The 24,228-nt window shown below is 36.1% G+C and overlaps 1 protein-coding gene across 16 annotated transcripts in view; it reads left to right on the top strand.

Annotated features, from left to right (window-relative positions):
- Positions 1-23,437, top strand: part of LOC122628803 (syntaxin-binding protein 5) — a 49,753-nt gene extending 26,316 nt beyond the window's left edge. For 2 of the 16 annotated variants that reach the window (XM_043811451.1, XM_043811460.1), the window contains 11 exons: positions 2,162-2,506; positions 2,937-3,429; positions 15,944-16,069; positions 16,309-16,428; positions 16,536-16,664; positions 17,029-17,235; positions 17,509-17,617; positions 19,020-19,103; positions 19,457-19,552; positions 19,675-19,799; positions 20,111-23,437. In XM_043811451.1, the coding sequence (XP_043667386.1) occupies positions 2,162-2,506; positions 2,937-3,429; positions 15,944-16,069; positions 16,309-16,428; positions 16,536-16,664; positions 17,029-17,235; positions 17,509-17,617; positions 19,020-19,103; positions 19,457-19,552; positions 19,675-19,799; positions 20,111-20,373 (2,097 nt within the window). In that variant the 3' untranslated portion in view covers positions 20,374-23,437. Of the gene's footprint in view, positions 1-2,161; positions 2,507-2,936; positions 3,430-7,549; positions 7,596-10,655; positions 11,260-15,924; positions 16,070-16,308; positions 16,429-16,535; positions 16,665-17,028; positions 17,236-17,508; positions 17,618-19,019; positions 19,104-19,456; positions 19,553-19,674; positions 19,800-20,110 lie in introns of all 16 variants that reach the window. The other 14 variants (XM_043811458.1, XM_043811457.1, XM_043811466.1 and 11 more) reach the window with 10 other exon arrangements.
- The last annotated feature ends 791 nt before the right edge of the window (positions 23,438-24,228 follow it).

Below are 24,228 nucleotides of genomic sequence, written 5' to 3'. Positions count from 1 at the left end.
ATCTTCTATTGCATGCACGTTTTACGTGAAACAAGATGGTGTGAATATGGCCTGTGATGTAGCTCAGGAACATATGTATTGGACATTTAATCGAAGATAACAAGAATTAGGAATACGAAATGAGACGAGATTCGATATGCTCGGGGCAATGCATTGTGTTAAAACTTTAATATATATGTATGTGTATATATATATATATATATATATATATATATATATATATATAAATATATATACGATATAAAAATTGCATGAACGAAATTATCAGTAATTATATGCACTCTGTAACGATACGTGAAAACGTACATTCACACACACTCACATATATTACACGATTACACGGTGTATCTTATCTGTGAGTTCGATGGGAAGTGCAGGTTATTGCGTCGTTGTAGGTATAAATGAAAGAACCCTAGTAGGGTCGTTTATTTTATCAATTTTCTTCCTGTTTATATGGGCTTCGCCATCGTTTGTTTCTTATATCATATCGACGACTTTAATATTCTTTACGCTTGGACGCTACGAGTTTTTCACACGTATCTATATGTCGTCGATGACAATTACAAGATTATTTATCTCGTATTATTACCATTGTTTTTCCTTTACGAAAGTAAAGTTTCACGTAGTCTAGGAAAAATATTACTTTTCCACTGCATGTAATGCATATCTGCACACATAAAGATTAATTGGTTATTGTAGTTCGTGTAGGTAGATGTTAATTTTTGCAAAACTCATTAGTTCATTCAAAATATATTCGTTATTATTTCTTGTTCGTCAATGAAAACGATTAAATTAATTACTTTCATGATACACCTTAAACGCAGATACATAGAACACACGAAATGTATAAATATTCATTTTGAACCCTTTTTGTGTACTGTCTTGAGTCATGCTTAGTTGATAAATAAAGGGAAAAAATAGACATCCTCTTTGAAATGCGATTATATATCAGAGATGTTTTAAAGTTACTCTCAAGATAGATACTACATGTAATTTCGTTAGATCACTTCTTGGGTATTTTATATCGGGTCGTACGACGACTCCTATATAATCTAATATTTCAAACTATTTAGAAGCTAAATTGAAATTTCTATTCGAGAAACGAAGCTGTATTGCTTTCCGTAATGGGGATACGTATATTCGAAGAACCTAGAATAATTCTTTATCACTACGTCGATGTCTAGTGCTATAGAAAATTTTACGAGCATCTTAAGCAATTATTCTAATCAGAAACCTCGTCTCGCAGAATTTATTATTCAAATATTCTTAGCTCATGGTCTTATCTAGATATCGCAAATTCCTTATCGAAACTGGGAAGTGACAAGTGACCACGTTTCTGCAATATTATTTTCATTTAAAAAACGTTAGGCTCGAATTATTGCACTTCTCATAATTTTCTATATTAAATCGTTGAAACATTAACACATACCGATTAGCGATTACAAATCTTATATATTATTATAATTAAAAATCTTCACTCATTATATTAATTCTGATAGAAGTCCGTAGGAATTTCACGCGGCTTTCAGTGTGTTAAGTGACATGTGTGTGGTGTTTCGAAGACGTAGCAAACGATTATGCTCGAAAACGACAATTTTCTTTTTTTCTCATCAACGGAGGTGATTGAATAGAAAAGAAAGAAAGAAAGATGCATCGAATCGAGTGTTACTTCGAATTCTTTTTTTCATTATTGAATAATGTACAAACTGTTATCTCGACAAAACGTGTATTAAAACGAGCACGAAAATGCAGTATGCAATTTAAAACACAATAGTCGTAGGCTTTTTCGATGGAGTGTTGAAAGAGACTAAAGAAAGGGAAATGAAAAATTAATCATAACCGATAGCCGAAAGCGTGATGTGAAAACTATACACGAGAAAGAACATGTTATCGCGTTGGTCAGCGATTATCGCTAGCACACGTCGAGTATAAGAAAGTACCTTGATACGAGCATACTTTTCAATTCTCGGGTCCAAATCGGTGCGGCCTTCTCGTTGAAATCAGCCGGCGAGCGTGTTTAATTTAATGGCAGCGATAAGAGAGCCGCGCTACACATAATACGATTGGATTGTGCCTGCTTTTAGTCGTAGAACGAATGTTCTGTTTTTTGTACCTAATGAACCGATTGATTGTGCAAAGCCCAACATGTTGAATCCATCAGACTCAGCCGGAAGCGACGAGGGAGAACGAGCCGATATTAACGATGCTGCTACCAGAAACACATCATCATCATCAACAGCAACAACATTCTCAGTGTCAGCGTGCATCGCCACGCGATCCGAGTTGTCCGGTCGGAAGCAATGTTGAAAAATCGAGCGAGGAATCGACGAGCGAGGGCTCGGCGGCCAAGCTCGTCTCTGGAAGTTCAACCGCGTCGAACGGCGAAGACAGCCCGAAGAATCACGGTTGGAAGGGATTTCGTCTGAAGCGACAGCTCAGCAAGGTCGATCTCAAGATAAAGAATACGTTTGCGTCGTCCTTGGTGTCATCTCAGAATGGGGTACTTGTATGTTCTTTTTAAGATGCGCTTACATATCGGGAAATCGTGTTATCGGACGTATCTTCGTCTTCTTTTCTCCGTTCGATTTTTCTCTTTGATTCTCTTTGATTCTCTCTCTCTTTCTTTTCTATTTTTTCTTCTCTCCGCTTTCTCTCTATCCAATTTCCGAAGCGTCTTCTTCTCAAGGTCGTCGCTGTCAATTATCTTGACCTTCTTCGCGGCACGTGTCAATTCATTCTCGGGATCTTCTAACTAGCTGCCGAAAGGAAGCGGTGCAAAGTGGGCCGCTACTCTATGTCAGACACACACGCGTGTCTTTCTATCCATATACGTACCGATATAGCTACCTGCGAGCTGGTGGTCGTTACTACTTTAGGCGAGTTCAGTCGTAACGGGTCGATCGACCGAAAGTTCATACGAGTACCCCATTTTGCAGCAGGTAGGCAGCGAGAGCGCCCCTCAGAAGAGTTCTTCCGTTTTTTATTGCAACGTCAATGAGTCCTCGAGAGTCCTTTCGCCGGTCGAAAGTCTTGAGACTGAGGAGGACGAGTCGGCCTCCTGTGCGAATCCCTTGGCTCGCGAGAGTCCTCAAGCTTCTTGTCCTCATGATACGAAGAACGCAGATGCCGAAACAGAGAGACAAAGCGGAGGAGTTGAACGTAACGAATCCGTGGAAAGAACTCACGTGGCGAACGTTACGAGCACGATGGCCGCGAGACCTTTAGAATTGTCCTTGCATGAGAACGATCGAAAGCCACGATTGAAGAGGATAGTGATGGGGATACAGAGTAAGAGAGAGGGACGTCTACTTTCCGTGCCTAATCTGAAATACCAGAAAACCGATGGATCGACCGTTTGTGACCTAAGATGCGAGGATAACACGGCACCTGTCGCAGACTCCTTCACTGGAAATCTTATAAGAAGATTCAGTAAGTGTTTTAATCTTACAAATAGAGAAGAGTGTTGTGTTGCTCGTGTGGCCTTTTTAGAGATTAACGGTTAATCGTATTAGAGATTACTGCATTGTGATTGAATGTGTTGGCGAACGAGTGTGTGAATGTGTGAGGCTGCGCGTCGTACTAATAACGAGAAAGCCTAATATCTTTCTTAACGAGAAGCACGTGTTTAACTAATTTCTATCAATTAACGCTCACGTGCGATAACAATATGCGCGAATCGTTACTGCTAACACGGTGGCCCCAGCTCCTTGTTTTTCTTTTAACATACCTACCTTTCGTCGGAGACGAAACGATTTTATTTGGTTTTCTAATGGTCGATCTTTGACGTTAGACGTTATAAAATTAACGATATCTATTTATTTCTCGGCATATACTCTCTAAAATAGAAATGTCTCCGGCTAGAGGTTAAATTATTTTCTCTAATCGATTCGGTTTGCGTTTGAAATACTATTTTCTCTGATATCAATAAATGAGAGACGAACGATTTTCGAAAAGATAAAAATCGATTCTTGGAATGTTTGATCAGGGTAACGGATACGGTCGTTGGCCATTTGATCGCGAATCTCGAATATGAGTCAATTAAAATTCTTTTAATAATAGGGATACGGGAGAATGAGTATATATAGTTACGAGAACATCATAAGAGTCAAAGTAGATCGACTGCATCGATCGTATGCACCAATGGAACACCGTAATTGCACGATGTGCCGCTAGCACGTTCTCTCTAGTTTAAAAGTTTGCCGGTGCATTGGGTTGAAAGGATACGTTCGATTATAAATACGGTGTGTATCTATTCGGTGCGCGTCGTTCAACGTTTTAGACGCACCGAGTATGCGTTTCGAATGAGATAGCATGTTTCACTGGCAATTTTAGTAAGCACTGCTTCGGTAGAGCCATGATATGTATCGTTTAGCAAATAAACCGATTTATAACGAGCACGGAAATATATCCGTGAAGTGTTGTTCAACTTTTATCGAATATGTGAGATCTAAAGTGAACATCTTCACGTACTCGTCAATAACTATATCCGTTATTCTATGTATTCTCTTCCAAAAAAAAAACAAAAAAAAAAAAAAATAGAAATATGTACATACGTAAAAAATGTACACCGCATTGGCAGTACTAGCGCGGATTAGAGAAGGAAGTCAGCCGGCGGCGATTTGTTTGAGTTAAACTAATGTTACACGGAAGGCTATGCTAATCCTCGATACGCTTTTCTGCCCCATTTTCTTTCTTCTTCTTCTTCTTCTTTTTTTTTTTCTTCTTTTTTCCTCTTTTCTTCTATATTCAGCGGCGGATAGTAACGTTCTATCGTAGCCGATCGATATTTTCTCATCGTCTACTTTTCAGTATTGTGTTTCACGTCGAATAATCGGAAGAACGAGTTCATGTACTTACTTGGACCATAAGTTACTCGATATATTTTTCGGAAAAGGACGAATCCTCTCTAAGAAAGCTTTTTTAAATTCTAGGTTATATGAGTTTCTAAGATTAAGCGATCCGCCTCTGTAAGCCTTTTCCATTTTTAATTTCATCTTTCCTTTCGTCTCTCTTATCCTTTTTTTCTTTTTTCGTTTCAATCTTCTTACTATTCATTTTCTTTTTTTTCTTTTGACTTTTTTGATCCTCTCCTTCCTCTCTCCTCTCCATCCTTCTCTGCGCTTCCTTTCGTTACATACTTTGTACTTTCGGTGTTAATGGAAATGCATAGGATGCCCGTAGAAACGCATGAGATAGAAGTCTTATATGACGCATCATCTTTTGAGAATTTATGCGATCATAACGCGGGACTTTATAATACCAATGTATGGTCCGTTTTTAATATTCTCTTCTATTTCTCGTATCGCCATTATGAGAAAGTCGATTCTTTGTAATTTTTCTAAACACGAACAAATATTTTCTTTTTATGTATACATATAAGGACTTCTACAGGGAACTGTAGAATTTCAGATCACGATTATTTATAGGAATGATAGGATATTTTGATGTTAGATTACGATTCTCTAATCGCATTGAAATCTTGCGAATAGTTGGCCTACCATCTAAGAATTTCTTTATAGATTGAAACATTAATTGATTGTCATTGAAATGTCTAAACGAAATATTTAAAAAAAGTTGAGGATACATCGTTGGTAATCTTGAGAAAGTTTATCCGACGTGTTTACCCAAGATTAACGCTGATACTTTAAAACTCGTTTTCTTATTTCATGCATTAGAATTTTATTTTATCGATTAATGAAGAAGGATCTTGAGAGAAATATTTTCTAAATAACTTCGATATAGTTCAAAGAAATGGATTTTCTTATAAATACATTCATTTACCTGTCGTAACTTTTTCGTTGTGGAATTCTTTAAAAACTTACTTTTTCTTATAAATTTTATAGGATCGTATATATTTCTCGATCTTTTTTATATCGGGTATAAATTAAACGCCGTATTTTTTTTTTTTTTTATTATTAACAAAGATGATTTTGATCCGAATCGGATAAAAGCAAAGAAATGGTATATTTTCTGGAGGAAGATAAAACGTAATTCTTCAGGAAACGTCGATTTCTTCATCGAGAGGATGCCTAAGTTTTCTTTCGTTTCTTCAATCGTTTCTTCCTTTGGTTTCTTTCGTTTTACCGAGCAAATTTATTCGTACATGAAACTCCTCATCGTACTTATACTAAAAATGTTCTTATAGAAATATGTATATTGTTTCGTCTTACGAATGAATTCCTATCGAGTAGCGAATGTATGTTATCAGGGTATTCAAACATTTACACTAAAAGGAAATGTATAAAAGAAAAAAAAAAAAAAAAATTTATAAAGAAAATGCATAAAATATAAGAGTGTCTGTACGGAGGCGCGTATAACACGAGACTCACTCGTTTGTTATTTACTAGACTTTCTACGAGTCATTTATTTTATTTTTCGTCTTGCCATTCTTTTGAATCGACAAAAGATGAAAAAGGGATGCAAATGTTGTTATTGTTATTTGAATACAAGACAGCAGGGGATCTTTCTTTGTATTGACCCTGTTATAGCTTTCCTTTTTTTCTCACACGAAGCTCTACAGAATGTATAGCAACGAACTGGGAAAAATCTTATGCAAATTGAACGTACGTACTGATAAATAAAATTTCTATTTATTTATCGATGGATAAAAATTCTTTTATACTACATTATGAAAAAAGGAGAATGAGAGAGAATGAAAGGGATGGGTATCTGTTAAAAAAATATGCTATTACAAATAACGAATAATCGGTATCATCGTCGGAATCGAGGCAACGTTGAAAAGTATCCTTTTCGTACTATGATATCGCGTATCATAGTACTATGATACGAACGGTGCTATGATACTTGGATTCAAAATCGTCAAGTTAAAATCTCATCCGAGATCGAACAGAAAACTGAACTTATTTGGTATGGATTTTTAAAAATATGACTTTTCCATTTTCTCTATATATATATATATATATAAATTTTTTTTCTACACACACATATATATATATATATACATATTAATACATTGCTCGGTCAGCCTGTATATAAAATTTTTTTGACTAGCAATCCATATGTTCTCCTGCTTGGATAAACAAGTTCGATTATGCTCTTGTAGTCCGAACCTTATGGCACGACCCATGAGTATGGAATGCATAGTTGAAATGTTTTAACTTAGAATTTGCACCACTTTTTTTGGATAGGAATTTTATTGTATTATTCGTCCTTGCGCACATAGGTTATTGATATCTTAAAATGTTTCGTTTCATTTGAAAAATCCTCTTTCCATGAAAGTTCGAAGCTTTATCTCGAACCAAAGACGTCAGAACATTTTTGTGGATGTAACATCACACATATATATATATACACACACACACATACGTGCATATACAATCGAAGGACGACAGTTTAAAAATTTTTTGCATTCTATCGTATTTAAGCGTCGTATAATGCCAAAAAAAAAAAATAGAAAAAAGATAAAAGAAAAAAAAAAGAAAAAAAAAATAAATAAATAAAAGAAAAAAGAAATGTCAGCGGTTTATCTCTGACCGTTCATCGTTTCGGTAAACGGTGTGAGGAGATTCTACTCTAACCACTTTTTCAGGTTCAAATCAGTTTTGCGGTCTTCCCCGACAGCAAGCTCGATTCAGGTAACACCGAAGAAGATTTTTCATTAAATATTTCGCAGTTGTCTTATCACCGAGAGAAAAGTACGACGATTGACGCGCTTTTGTGTTCGACTTTCTCAAAGAAGCACTTTGTATAACTGCACCATTTGTCACAACACTTCCCTCGTATATAATTTAATTATTGCGTATGAATTACGATCGAGGATCATAGCTTTTTCATTTATCTTTATTAATAAGTCGATCGACGTACAATCGAGGAAGAGTTTCGCGATCATTATCGATCGAATTCATTCAAGTGCTCGAACGAGTGTTCACAGTAGCATAGGTATATTGTTAAAGTTTAAAAAGATCACGAATAAAATTCTTTCGGTGAAGAAACATCGAATGTCACGATATGTAGCCGATCGACGAACGGACTCTTAAAAATGACACGAAAATTCCATTTCGTTCTATGACAATATGTTTTATTCTCACTCTGCTTTTTTATATTGTATACATATATATATATATATATAAAAATTGTATATAATTGTATATATGCAATATATATATATATAAATTGTATATAATTGTATATGTTCAATATATATATAAATTGTATATAATTCTATATGTGCGATATATATATATTTATATATATATATATACACATATATATATATCACAATGTATGTACAATTACACACGAGCACCTTTCTCTCGGTACAGCGTCGCTTTTCAAAGCTTTTCGAGATATCTTTTAAATGGTTTGCACGCATTAGCAATAGTAATGATAATAACACGACGTCACAGCATCATTGATTAAACGACGAAATGTCGACTTGTCCCACTCGCGTGTATTTTTGTATTTTATTTTTTGAATATATACTTATATACACGTGTCACATGTACATAACGATATAGTCCGAACGTTACTGCGAGCAATCGACTGTGTAAGTTATGGTTGACAGGGTGCTTTGTGGATTACTTTTGTTGGCTTTTCCTGGCCTACATTGACTGACTGCTATAGAGAAGACTGTATAGTACGTATCGATGTGTATTTCACAAGGTGGTCGTTACAAAGTGGGAAAACGATCGTACGCTCGACCTAGGAAGGTGCTCCTCAATCGATCGATATTCAAGCTTTTCTCTTCTTCCTTCTTTTCCTTTTAAAGGAAAGCACGTTTTTTCTTAAAACGATCGATATACATAATTGTTAGTAGATTCTTCGAAGGCCTTCTCATGTTAAATTTTTTGATCTTTGAGGTCCGAGTTTAAGGGCATTCGATAGTAGGGGACAAGTTTATTCCTCTTTAAAATTTAAAGCGAAGTTTAGCTGACTATGGTAGATACATTGCAGAAGTCGTAACAATTAATTTATTCGGTAAGTTCTGGGTCGTGTTCTTCTTCTTCTTCTCGATGTTTAATGAATGTATAATTAATCATGAATTAATTGAAAAAAACATACGAATTATATTGTTTTCATTTTCTTTAGGTTGTTATCGTCAACAGTATAAGCAAGATCAGAATTATTGTTGATTACACGATGTCATTCTCACAAAACATTTTCGTAGCGTAAAGTTTTATTGTAGATGTTGGCAAAAGTCATGTTAATATTATTGCATGGGGTTTTTTTTTTTATATTCCGCGCGCATGTTTTTCCTTCTAGCTTTATATTTGATATATTCGATCGTAGTATGGTTGTCAGAAATATCCGAGCAAAAAAGAACATGTTCACGAGAAATCCTATATTTAATTTCTAATTTCGAGTCAAATCATCATAATAATAATTATTTTAATGAGGTCACATGGTTTGTTTTTTTCGTTTTATTTTTGAAGCTTCGTTCGATAGATGTGCGTTTGCTTTACGTTTGCTGACCTATAATTATATGTTTGCCCTATGCAATTTCGTTTACATCCTAATCATCATTTTATTTTTATCCTTTTCTGGTAATAATCAAGTGGGAATGATATCGGATAGTAGATCGTTAAATTTGAATAATCGATTAAAGTTCGATTATCCTCGTAACATCGTTATAAAAGAATATTCTTTTGTTATTTGAGAATAAGGTCGTGTTTGATAATAATTTTGAAATTCTTTCAGCCAAAGAAAATCTGTTATTACTGCATAATGTTTAGATTAATGGCGTCGGATTATTATTTGAAGCATCTTATGTTTCCATCATTGTTGGAAATAATTCTGGAAAATCGATCTCTACACGAGGTTTTTTTTTTAATCTTATTTTCTCTCTCTTTCTCTCTCTCTCTCTCTCTCTTTTTTCTTTGCATTCTTTATAAATCTCTTCGGAGAATATAATTTATATTTTTGTCGCAACGATATAAATCAACATGAATATGTTAAAACGGGAGAATTAACCTGAAATATTACGGTATATTTTTGTAATTATTTTACGAACAAGTTTTAAGATTGATAAGATAATGATATTTATTTATACAAAATATGCTTAATGTTTAAAGAGGCGAGGCAAGCAATTTTAAGGTGAGATCATAATATAATCGTTTACAAATGCTAATGAATTCATGTGGTCGATGAAAAGTGATTTTTTACAACACTGGAAGATTTCAACAAGTTTTTAGCGCAGATTTTTGAGAGGCGTCGTTCCAGGTTGTTTTTTCTTTTTTCATGTAGCAGCGAATAAAAGTGCAAGGTCGTTCGCGGATGAGACTCGCATCGACGTTTCCGCATGGTCACTGGTTTAGCTTTTTTGCAAATTTCATTTTAAATCACATTGATTTAGAATATAGAAAACGATGTAACGTACAACTTTTTGCGAATTATTTTCGAAAGGATGAAAAAAATATTCGATAACGACCATAATACAAAATTATATATCACGTCCGTTATTTCTGATTTCTGCTCAGTTTGCAAAGGAATATTAGGTCGATAGTCGATTTAAATCTATACTTACTATTAAGATAGACTTAAATACAAATACTGATATCGGAAATAAATGAAAATGGATTCCTATCCACGAACGACTTTTGCAGATTATATAGGAGAGAATAGCTGGTATAACGAGCTAGTGATCGTTCTATTACTTTTATGTTCCCTGTCACATTTGACGCATGAATGATTTATAGATGAACGAGATGTACGTATCGCTGGTAACTGGAAGAAACGCGGTTGGCAGTGCTGGGAATGTTGGTGGTAGCAGTGGTAAGGGTGAGAGCGATAGCAACCAGAATAATGCTTCGAGCGTTAGCGAAACTCTCGGTGGTAATCGGGGTGTTGACGATAGCGAGGAAGGTGGTGGTAGTGGTGGTGGTGGTGGTGGTAGTATCGTCGAGTATAGAGCTGGAATTGGCGGTAGATGTGGCGATGGTGGAGGTGGTGGTAGCAGCGTTGTTCGATCGTTGGCCACGCGTCGTACCAGCGGTGTGATCAACACAGCTGACGACGAGCATAATAATACCGGCATGGCTGTTCGTAAAAGCGCGGAAACGCGTCCATCGCGAACGACCGCCGTACGCAAGCTCCAGAAGTGCTTGAGCACGACTACAACCAGCCACTATGATGCGGATACTTACTGGGCCGCTGCCAGAGCCGGTTCCTCCTCAACGACATCCTCCCCGCACTCCCATGTTCTGCGTAGCAACGACGCGCGTGGCTATTCGTCTTCCGGACACCAGCCTTCTTCCAACTACCAGAACATTCTGATCAACACCAGGCAATATAGCAGCCTCGGTAGTATCGTCATTTCTAGAACGATTGTTTTTAATGATGTGTCGATTGCATCAATCACAGAGACATGATCTACTTGCTCTCTCTCTCTCTCTCTCTCTCTCTCTCTCTCTCTTTTTTTCTCTTCGCTACTGCTAATTTTCTTCTTCCTAAATCCATCTACTACCTTCCTACTTTCCTTTACAAGATCATCTTCCCTATATTTTTCTTTCCTTCTCTAGATCTTAAATCTATCTTCTTTTCCTCTCCTTGAAACAGCATCTCTTCTACAAACTATCAGAGGATCTCTGAGACTAGTCGAAAAAGCCAGTTAGCATTTATGCGCGGCGTTGCTATGTCCATTCCGTTGTCCTGTTCGGATACATTCTAAGCGAGAGAGTTTTTAACGGATCAAACGTCGTTGTCGAAAAGATAAACGATAAGAAGAATCTAAGTTCATCGACGAGTCTATCGTTCAACGTTCGATCTAGCAACGCCGTTTCTGCGAACACATCTACTTCTTCCTACACTTTCCTGATTGTCTGTGATTGATAGTATCTCTGGTTTTCATGCCGATGTCAGTGTCAATGTATTTTCTCTCTCTCTCTCTCTCTCTCTCTCTCTCTCTCTCTCTTTCTCTCTCTCTCTTTCTCTAGTGGCTCTAATACTCTCTGCACCCTTTTTTCTTGTTTTGTTACCACCGTCTCTTACATATTACACTCGTCTACTCGGCCATGCGAAGTCTTGTTTTAGATGGGAACGAACATAAAAAATGAAAGAATTAAACAAAGCGGCACATGTTATAAATCGCTTGAGATATACTTAGCTGTTGCACTTGCACCCTTCGAAAACGATGATCTTTCTTTCCGTTTATTAATTGCCTTCACTCTTTGACGACTCACCGAACTATTGCTTGTTTATATTATTTAATAATAGATGTGGTCTGACATTGCATAATCCGTAATGGTGTATCTTGTCTGGATGTAGAATATAGGAGGCACAAACACTGTTTTGACGTAGCTGTTAACGTTAACATCTCGAGTACATACTTGCACGCGCGCGTTTTGGACCGCTCCAAGTGCGTGAGGTCTTGGGGAAATGGAAGTGTTGTGCATAAACGAGCCTTTGTGTGTGTGTAAATTGTACAAACCGTAGATCCTTAATTAGATGATATCGTGAATAAACATAATCAGAGAAAAGTGCAGAGGTTTGACCGATTACGGCAATCAGTTGAAGAAAAACAATTTATTTGCATCATTTTAAGATCTTTTTCCTTTTCTTTTCTTCTTTTTGTTTGTCTCTAACTGGGACGATAAAGTAAAGCACATATAAAATAAGAAGGAAAAAGTTTCCGAGTGAGCTCGCACGAGAAACAAACAACTTTAAAGGTAATTTTCCGGTTTTTTTTTTTTCCTTTTTCCTTTTCCCTTTTCGTTCCTTTTACGACAGCGAGATAACATCTTTAAGAAACCATTCGAGTTGCCTCACTTCTTTTATGGGCTTTAATTAATTCAAGCTTCAAGTGTCACTCGAAAATGTAAATAACTGTGGAAGACACTTTTTAGAAGCTTAGAAAGACGAGAGCATGTATCTCGAATTAGCATCTTGCATAAGCAAGGAAGTTTATCCACTCCGTTCATATCTAGTCCGTTTAACGGATAAACGATGCTATTGTATATGCATCGGATCGACGTTTCAATCTGTTCTAACTCTCATATACGCGGAATGTAATCGGCGTCGTTTTGCGTTTAATCAATCGCGTATTCAAGGTGTGGATCCGTGACAAGGAGCCTTCTATAGTAGGATAGGACCGTATTGATATCGATCTGTATCACTTTGTGCGCGCGCACGCGTGTATAGACCGAACGGAGGGAGAAGAGATGTATATATCTCTCCCATCCGATAAGATAACATCCGTAGTTCGATCGAAACTCCAACAAGAGTCTTCAGCGAGAGTCCCTTTTGTCTCGAGGGAATTCGAGCTAAGCTAAACGAGTGGGCACACGTCTACAGTAAAATTTCCAAGTTGCACGCTCGGCGAACCATAAAGAAGTATGCCATCCAATTCCAAGACCTCTTTATTGATTCGCGTTAAATGTCTTTTGTCCTTCGAGCTTTTCGAATATTCGCATTTATTACCGAAACTCACTTAACCCGGTGATTCAGGTCCACAATAATTCTAGCGTTTAATGTTCAACTCGCAATACGAAGGATCGATGAAATCCTTATTTTTATTTATTTATTTATTTTTTTATTCCTTTTTTTTTTTTTATTAAACACATATGTATTAACTCCATTAGACATTTCTTCTCTATTAGATATTTTCTTTTATTTCTCGCATGTCATATCGTTTCGATGATTCCGGATTTTCTTCGTCATTGTCGCGAATGCAGAGTAGCGAGAGAATGAATAAATTTCCAGAAGAACGCGTTGAATTTCACGAGGCGTTACGAAATAATGTCGCGCGCTTGCATTTCCGTACGTGACATTTCGCACAGCATCCCATATTTACGTACATTGTCCACATACATATCGTACATATGTGTATGTTTGCGCGATGACGTTACGTTACGTTAGCGACACATAAGTTCGCGCTTTCTCTCTCTCTCTCTCTCTCTCTATCTCTCTCTCTCTCTCTCTCTCTATCTCTCCCTTTCTTTCTCTTTCTCTCTCGTACCGCTCAAAATAGACGAATACGTATCTTGTAGCTTTCTCAGCGAGTCTTAAGTAATTAATCTCGGTCGCGACGGTGGACTCTTCAGAGCGTTTCATTGACAAAGCGAGCTTCGTCGCTTGTCGTTAGAGACGAAGAGAAGACGAAGGAAAATCGAGGGGCGAGAGATAAAGTAGAAAAATGAAAGAAGTGAGCTAACTATAATGGAATTACCTTAAAATTTATATATATATATATACACACGCATACATCGGTTTGTTCAAAAAGCTTTCAATAATTTTCATTTTCAACGAAAATGTAAAGACGCGATTTTTATGTAATTACATGAAAATATCAGTATATCTATTGCTATATCTACATTTTCTATTTGAAAATGACGATTAAACTTTCCGAATAAGTCAACGTGTATGTGTATATGTGTCGTTTTAGTCACGAGATAATGAACTTTTAGATAAGGAAACTTTACGCGTACAAATAGCGAGTCTTTGACTTGGGAACGGGTACAGGATTGAGCAATTTATAATCGGAACTGTCCGAGCACGCGTCGAAACCCGATAATTAGATCTCGTAGAATCTCTTACCGAACGAGATCCGACAATTTTAGCTGGTGTAAGATATCGTTAGAAAGAACCTACATGACATCCTCGATGCATATATTACAACTTTCTATCTTGGCTCGATCCTGACACCGTTCCGTGATTACTTTTAATTCGTCGTGTTGACCTAACGTCCTGGATAATATATCATAAGAATAGTATTTTAGTGTTTTCAGCAAAACAGATACCAATACGTATACATAGGTATTACGGACAAGATAGAGACACTTGGAAGGAAGGGAATCGAATTAGCGGAATAAATTTATTCCGCAGATTAAAACGACGAACCGCACGGCGCTTTACTACGTTCGTATTGTCGACGTTCTCCTTTTTCCGAAGCAAAATTCTTCGTCCAAAGAAAATTTTTTATAAGTTTCTATCGTAAGAAAGTTGTGCCGGCGGACGATAGTTCAGTCTCATCGAATCCAAAATCAAAATTACCCTTAAAATCTTGACCTGCTCGATATCGATAGGAAAGCCTGCACCTAGTCGAGGACTGTATTTAGTACTCGCGCACGTGCTCGTTGAGATAGGTTCTCCATTTATCGTAATATATATATCCGAAGCCTGTATTTCGAAGAATCACCTTGCGTTCGATGCTAATCCCTAGCCGTTTTATTATGCTGGCCCGTAATCGATGGTCGATCATCCTGCGTGTACTCGTAGAGCTTGTACTTCCGATAAAAAAAAATAAAAAAGAAACACGCTACACGTCCGAACATTCGGATTTCGAGGAGTTTGGATTCTCAAGGATTTTCATTTTTTTTTGGTCATTTTTTAGTACCAGAATGACGTGTTCCATCCGATAAAACCTCCCGTAGCGAATTTAACGAACGCATATATATAGCATATATATACATATATTAAGTAGATATTAACGAATCGATCGATGAGTGTGATGCGATGTGATGAAAGATGTTACGATGCCGATTGCCGAATTAAGAAGTCATGGTAGTATTGTGTTGCTGTTATTGTCGTTGCTAATGCTCTTGCTACTGTTCTTGTCGCTGTTCCTTAACGTTTGAACATTGCGTCGATATCGTTGTTGTTTTAGCTGGCGCTCCCGTTGTTGTAACGTTGTTGTATCATTGTTATTTATTGTATTGTATTTGTCTTAACATCGTCGTAATCTGTCTCTATGAACGTACGATCTCTTGCTAAAACCCATTTACATCGAGACAGTGAATAATTTCAACTTTTGTTTGTTCTAATCAGTGGTCATGAATGTAGATTATATCATTTCACGTTTCGATGTAAAATGATTTATCGAAAATCGATGAATATTAGAAGCAGACATTATTTAATTATTATCAAAAGATCACGTTGAAGTACGAAGCGTTGAAAGTATATATGTAGTATGTTGTGCATGACGCTTGTAGACAGATTAAACAAACTACACATTCTGTATGTAATCGTCAGTTTATTTTTGGGATCGCTGGCCGGATAGACAAATTTGACGGTTCCTTCCAACGATCACGGAGCTCAAGCATGTCTTCGCTTGAGAACATCACCACGGAAACCATTAGCTGCCTTACGTTCGCTGACTCCTATACGAAGAAAAGCGGTAAGTCAACTTGTCAAATCCATTAGTTATCCCTTGATGCGTTATCAAAGATTTAATGTGCTAGGAGCTTTGTAATTATTCTCTCTACGTGTGTATGTGTGTGTGTGTAAATCAATTTTACTATACACCTAGTAATAATTTATTGTAATATATATATATATGTGTGTGTATATATATATATATATATATATATATATATATATATACGTATGCGTGTGTATACCGAAATTTCTTTCAAGATACCAGCACCTTACCCACTTTATGGGTTGGTACATCTTTGGGGTCCATACAAACCGTCGTATTCAACCCACCTGTTCCAGGCGAAAGACACGCATATCCTGTGGTTGTTTCGACATGTAGTAAGATATATTACGACTAGATGGTAAAATTTCATGCGAATTATAAAATCATACGACAGTTTCTAATTTCTTTTTTCTTTTTTTTTTTTTTTTCTTTTGGCGAACAGATGGATCGACGTTCAAGTTGAAGGGTTGCATCTTGTCGATGTCATTCTTGGATTGCAATGGCGCACTGATACCGTATTCTTTCGAATCCTGGAAAGATGAGAACGTCGACGGAGGAAAAGAACGTAACAGTAAGAATATGATTTTCAATAATAGATAAGAACGCAAATGTTTTATATTGTATATTATTTGTAAAGATCAATAGTTATTAATTTGTTTTTTATCACGTTGAATGACTCATTTTTATTTCGTTTTATTCCAATTGATCGTTCATCCTTATATAAAAAGAAATTAAAATATTATATCCGTTACGAGTCGTTGACATCGTAAAATCATTTTAATATCATTGTCAATATCAATAGCTGTGAAAGTGCCGACGTTGTTTATTTGCGAGGCATGTTACATTTAGCGCGTTAACATTCGTTCGGAACGAATCGAATACTGTTTCTGACGGGAAATAGAATAGCGGATAACTGTATTTGATGCTTGTTAAAGAGAACCAAGGAAAATGCAATAGCCGATTATCACCGTCCTTGAACGCTCAAGTTACAACCGGGGATGGTTTCGAGGATCGGCAATTTGTCGTCTTGACGTCTGAGAAGCAAGCGAGGGTCGTGGCTTTACCCTCTCAAGATTGCGTCTACAGACAACAATTGGCGGAGACTCATATTGTAATCAAGGCAGAGGTTACGACTTTGAAAGGTAACAAGAACTTCTCGCTCGGTTTGCTCCTCGTTGGAATTGAATTCTATTCAATGAAACATCATGGTGTCGTATTTTAGTTTCAACCACCATTGTTGAATGGTTAACACATGACAGTCGGTCTTTCAGATTAGTTTTATTTATTACGACACACGACAACGTTCTATTTGCAGACGTTTCTTTTCTATACTTTTTTCCGCATCACTTTGATGAATAATTTATTAAGAATTTATTCAGACCACAGATTGAAATACAATAGATCGAATTTTTCAGATAATGTCTGCCTAGTATGTTACGTCTCAAATGGTCACGTATCTACGTATAGTCTACCTAGTCTCAGGCCGCTCATAGACGTCGATTTTCTACCGCTTACAGACTTGAGGTAAGCAAAATGTCTGGTTATATTAATCTTTTTTCGGATTGCCTATTAATGGTCATTCTATTGTAGCAATGCTACAAGAATTTATCGATTTTCTTCAACTAACTTATACGCGCTTCTACGTTTAAAAACTTATTGTAATAATAATTATTTATTATTATATAGCTATACAAATTTATATTTGGGCTACTAACTATGCTATTATTAATGAAATAGTTATCAACCTACTAGCAATGTTTTCCTTTCGAATGGACGTTACTTCTAAAGTTAATACGTATCAAGCGGTAATTCGTCGGTTAAGCAAAGCTCATGAATATATTTGACAGCATAGAAACAAGATTTATTTATACAGATACACATTGATATATAATATAACACAATTATATTGTATAAAAAGCTTCATAGTTGCGATTTCATTGCGAAGATCTATCGTAAGATCCGCACGGTATAAATACTTTTATATGCTTCTTTAAAATTTTTATAGCAGATTATTCCAATGCTCTTTGATGCAGTGATGCTATATTAAAAATTTTTCTATCAACTATCTCGTGATTGTAAAGTACTTCAAATCTTTAGCTTCAAGCTGCACCAAAATTGCTTCGAGTTTTATATAAATTTTAAATATTTGTAATATACATTGAATTTTATTGGTGCATGCAGTCGAATAATACATAATTCAAATATGGCTTGGCTCTTATCGAATAGTGCGGACGAAACGCATTATTGCTATTTGAATTTATAAAATATATACATACATATAAAGCTTTATGCTAAATATAAATTGCAATGCAAAATCCTTTGATATATATACATATATATATATGTATGGTTTATTACAAACGAATAAGAATTTTCAATGCTCTGCGATAAAATATATTTCGGTTCTATCGGCGATGTCATTCGTAGAATGTACGAATCTACTCAATGATTTCGAATTATAGAGGAGTAGAAGAAAACTAATATGGCATGCGAATTTTCTCGTCTACGATACTAATCAAAGCACTCGTTTATCCTCGACACACTCACGGCATGCCCTGTGTAGAACTTTTTTATACGAGCACTCTTATCGCACCGTTTATATCTTCGTACAATCGCATCTTCTATAGAATTCAAAGATTCTTTCATTTTTAGGTCGATAACGCATCTATATATGTATGTAAATAATATATACATATTGTATAGCAACGTTAATTACATTTCATTTATTATTATGATATCGTTGGGGAATGTAGAAATCGCGCATCGAGGAACATGCGAGCAAGGTTTTTCACGTACTCTTTTTCGCGCTCGAAGATCTAGGCAGGCAGCTTTATAAATATTCTGTCAGACGATTTAATGAATAATTATTTTAACGCTCGTTACGGTCGGCTGCTTACCTTCCTCCTGTCTCTGTAATCTCTAACAGTTTTCAGACTACAAAACACGGCATTGTAGACCCCATGTTGTCCATATGGGGTCATCAACTGTTTGTTAATGGCGATACCGATCAGTAAGTCATTTATGAAATAACAAATCTCCCAATAATCTATGTTAAATGATACATAGTGATATATCCTGCCTTATCCGCGTTACTTATTCTTTTTCCCATTATTTTTTTTTTCTAAATGTTATGGATCATTCAGCACATATCAGCAACATACATATTATTTACGTCCTTCCTTCTAACGTCTTTTTCGAGCTAATAATCTATTCACCCAGCGAAGCTTGATGCTATGTATGCAAACGCACATTAAACGCATTTATTATCCAGCCCTGTTATCATTTATTTTCTATGTACAAAGAAAGTGGTACGAATAAATCTGCACGTCACGGTAAAATCCGTACGAATGTCTTCTTTTGCAGGATTGCGAAGACTCTTTGCTTCAGTAATCGTGGCCACGGTCTGTATCTGTCCTCGCCTACGGAGATACAGAAGTTTTCAATATCAAGCGAATTCTGGTAGGGCAACGAATGAAATTATTTTACTCGTATAAATATTCAAGTTTATTTCGATGACGGTTTATGGACACTCGTCCACGTATTATTGCATTGTACGAAATTACGAAGCTTGTCATTTTTAGCGGAGAATTGACCGAAATGATGGGAGATTTGTTTATCGGTCACGATATGCCGGAACCACCTAAGGAAAGTTTCTTTAGGGGCCTGTTCGGCGGTGGTTCGAGAAGTCTCGATAGAGAAGAGTTGTGTAAGTTGTACTCAGTATTTCCTTCCGAAATATTATTTATCTTTCTTCTTTTATGCTTACGTAATAAGTTGTTCCAAAATGTTTGCCTTACGCTGAGAAATATGTTACACGCAGCACGCTTGGTAGACATAATATATTTAAAAGCTTTAAATCCCAAAATACTATAGCTGTTTAGCTATAAGATAACTAGAATACTCTTTAGTGATTCCATTTAAGAATTCATTAAAATGTAGGTACAATCATTTTCTATGCTCTTATCAAGTCACAATTAAATTATACAGTTTAACCGAGAGAGAATTGGTACGTTTCAGTCGGCGAATCGAGTGGTCGTGCATCTCGTACAGTGGCTAAACACATCCCTGGACCGAATGCAGGCACGGAAAATATGAGAGAACGCGTTACAGGCATCACCGGCGAAATTGCTCAGGCGCATCACATGGTAGTGGAGCGTGGAGAGAAGTTGTCGCACCTCGAGGAACGAACGGCTCGCATGATGTCCGAGGCTGAAAACTTTTCAACGTCGGCACACGGTCTGATGCTGAAGTACAAGGATAAGAAATGGTACCAGCTATGAGAGTATCGCTTTATTCGAATCCGGATACGATTCATATGGACGAGCACGGAAATAACATGCAAGAAGTTAGCATTTGCGATTCATCCATGAATTCTTCTCTCTTTGTTAAGAAAGCAAAATTAAGCGTATTGCAAGCTCTCCAGGTGTATGCTCGCATGTATGTAGGGATGTAAGAGTGAGTGAGAGAGGGAGAGAGATTAATGGGTAAAAATAAAGTATAGGGTCGAGGTGCTACAAAAAAAGAGGAAAGCCCCCCGCGTGCGCGCACACATACACGTACACACGCATACACACAGACTCCACACACATTCATGATCATCTGTGCTGGTCACAGGTTATAGGTACGCACATTAGCAAGACGAAATGGAACGGATGGTAAGGTAATAAAGCGATTATACATACAAGATCACTTCAACAACAACAACAACACAACAACAACAACAACAACAACAACAACAACAACAACAACAACAACAACAACAACACATTGATCATAATCTTTATTCAAGAAAACATTAAAACATGAAAGAGGCGGTTCGATATGAGCTTATAGTACGACCGCTTAAAAATCATAAAGGAGTGAGACGACGATCGTGGTATACAGGAGTCAATACGAGCAATTACGAAATAATTCGCCTTTTAATTGATGGTACTCGTTGATTCATTCGGATTGTCCTGCGCCATCTCTATCGCGTGTTTACATTACGGTCTTCTGTGTTGTCAATAAAATGAGGAAAAGATGCAACAACGGCGGATTCGAGTGAAACGATAAAAACGTCGTTCTACTTTCTCGTCTCGTTTTTCACGAAGAAGATAGGTATTTAATCTCGGAGGGTGGAAGTATCAAAGACAGCAGAAATTCGAGGCGCAGCGACGTTATCCTCCGAATGTATTGACAATAAAAATGTAGTTAATTAGTCGAACATGCAGAGGATTGGGTAAAATATCAAACGATGAAGTATATATTTTATCCACGGAGGCGAGTTTTGCAGTAGGAGAAAGGACACTGCGAAACGAGTCACGCCGATAAGAATGTATAATTGTTATCGAATTGTAGTTACCGCTAGACACGCTAATGTATATATATATAATGGAATGAGAAAAAAAGAATACACACATACATACACAAGTAGGAAAGATTATGCGTTATAAAAAGCTGTTTATATATAATAATGTGTTATAAGTTACGCTACTTCAGCGTCGTTGGTGAATTCAACTGAATTTGTAATGCATAAATGGCACGGAAGGGCAAACTATTCTAATTTTAACTGTACGTATAGACTAGATAACATAAAGACAATATATGATATACACACGTGCGTTCCGGGCGCGCGCTTGTGCGGCTGCAAAAAATTCAATTGAATTTATCGAGGCTCTGAATCGACGTACTGCTTCCATAGCAATAATTGTATAGTCGATGTTAATGGTACTAATCACTTGCATTAATACTTATAAATGCATCCTACAGACGATTAACTAGAATGCATTCTTCGAGTTGTTTAAACTTCGTGGTATGATCTTTCTTGGACAATATGAATATATTCAAATCGCATTGAATTAATCCCGTTATTGTATCGTGGGATGTCTTCACTATCAATTATTAGTACAAAACTCGCGAACTCGGCGAGTCGTTGGAGACTTAATAGGCGACATTTACGAGAGAAATATAATAATGGAAACATGTTATTCGACGACCGAGGCTACGGATCGAATAAAACTTTCGGTTGTTCGGTAGGTACACTACATTTACGCTATCCTACATACATCTAGAGTCATTGCTCTTTGGAAATCGGAGATTCTGCATGCGAGCGGTTTAATGATAGTATACTAACAAAAAAAAAAAAATATAACAAATTCATAAGTGGAAGTCTGTTTTAACGCCCACGCGAAGGGAATGAACGTTTCGGTTCGAAAAGAGAAAGTGTTCTTTCGGACTACTGTGAAAGTGGAAGATCGTTTTCTGCTGTAATAGTGGAACGGTAGTTAAATGTGCCATAGTTATGAAGGAATGGAAATATATATTACCATTTAAGTGTTTGATAATATAATATACTCCACAACTTCCGTTGTACACGGTAAAATATCATACTTTACAGATTTCGACTACTTATCTGTCGCATCGGAACCTGCAAAGATCTGTTTGAGAATAATTTCTCGATATATAAAACGTAGTTTCAGTTATATTTAAACATAGCTAACTACATTCGTTTTGGTTCCTCGAATCATTTTCATACACGGTGCTTGCAATCTTCGATTGGTAATTATTTAGATGAAACAGAGCTGAAACTATCTGTTGTATATCTTCATATCACGATACAAACTATTGTCACGTACTTGATTGAATAAACATTAATTTTGCCTATTCCTTGTGCGTGCCGTTACATGCATATATTAAGTTATTATACTCGACTTGAAATTATATTATAAACCAGCATTAGTATTATACATAATGTTATGTAAATGATCTTTTCCATTTACCTAATTTACCTAATTATACGTGAAGACCAAAGTACCAAGTAGTTCGAAAAACGACCACTGTGACGCTTGCTTCGTTTAAGTCCGAACGCGCGCCAAAAATGGCTGCCCGATGTAAGAAAATTGTGAGTGCTGCTACGAAAAACTTTGCTTATCTTTTTATAACGATCTATACGAGAGATCTTTTTAGCTCTACGCGATATTCGCTTCTAGGTTTTATCAATATATTTTTAATTTTAGAATAATGCAAAAAATTACGTAAAACGATATCTATCGTAATTACAACAATGCTATCGATTACAAAAGATATCTATCGTAATTCAAATTTGACGTTCGCTTGTAATAGATAATACGTTGATTCAATTTATTATCGATGTATTTTTCACGTTCTACCGAATTCAGTGATAATTATTGTGTATTCCATTTCCATTAACGAAGATGAGGAAACTCTAAATAAACAGGAGCGACGATGGCAACTATGTAAGCAGGTAACTTTGTTATTTCTCAGTTAATAATTCATACGATTTTCTTTGTATCTGAAGGACAAATTCAGTATTTAATATAATAAATCGATATAGGAAACATGCAATTTATTAACAGGTATTTATAAAAATGTTCAAAACTTTCTTACTCAATTATACATCATAGGTTATCGAGCGAATGATTTTATCGAGTAGGACAAAATTAAGTTAGAAAATGTGCAAGGATGTTACGAAGAAATACATTTTCTCACTTGTCAAGGTAGCATCTAAATAATCGATATCATGATCAAAGTAGAGTCAGTAAATTGACAAAGTGATTGACAGATATGAATTTATAAGAATATATGTATCGATAAAATTTTAATGGATAGTAGATAAAAAATACAGAAACAGCGCCACAATCGAAAGTATACACAAAAACAGGAATTAGATATAATCGAAAGTAAACGATGAAGTAGATAATTTAATTAGTTTCTATTATCTTCTTTAAATATTTATACCTATGTATCTATATTTATGTATATATCGATTTTATGCCGAATGATTCCTTTAAATCGAAGTATTTATAAATATTTGATTCTTTAGTGTCTCACGTTATCGTTTTCTCAGGAGAGAAAATTTTGAGAAGACGAGATTGCTTAATCTGATAAAATTCAAACGACCAATTACAGAAACAAAAACTTTCTTGTCAAATTGCTCCTCTCCATTTTACGTCGTTTTTCGTACGATAGCTGCTATCGACAAGTCGGTACGTAATTAACTTAACTTCTTCGACACTTCTCACGTAAGAATAGGCGTTTACGCGGAATAATATACCCTCGTTTTCTCTTTTTACCAAGGTATTTTCCGTCCCTTTTTCCTTTTCGCTTTCCTCTCTTTTTCTCTCCGTAGCACGCGC

Source organism: Vespula pensylvanica, chromosome 4 (genome assembly GCF_014466175.1).
Source record: "Vespula pensylvanica isolate Volc-1 chromosome 4, ASM1446617v1, whole genome shotgun sequence".
NCBI classification, from domain to species: Eukaryota; Metazoa; Arthropoda; class Insecta; order Hymenoptera; family Vespidae; genus Vespula; species Vespula pensylvanica.
This window is presented reverse-complemented; position numbering and strand designations above follow the sequence as displayed.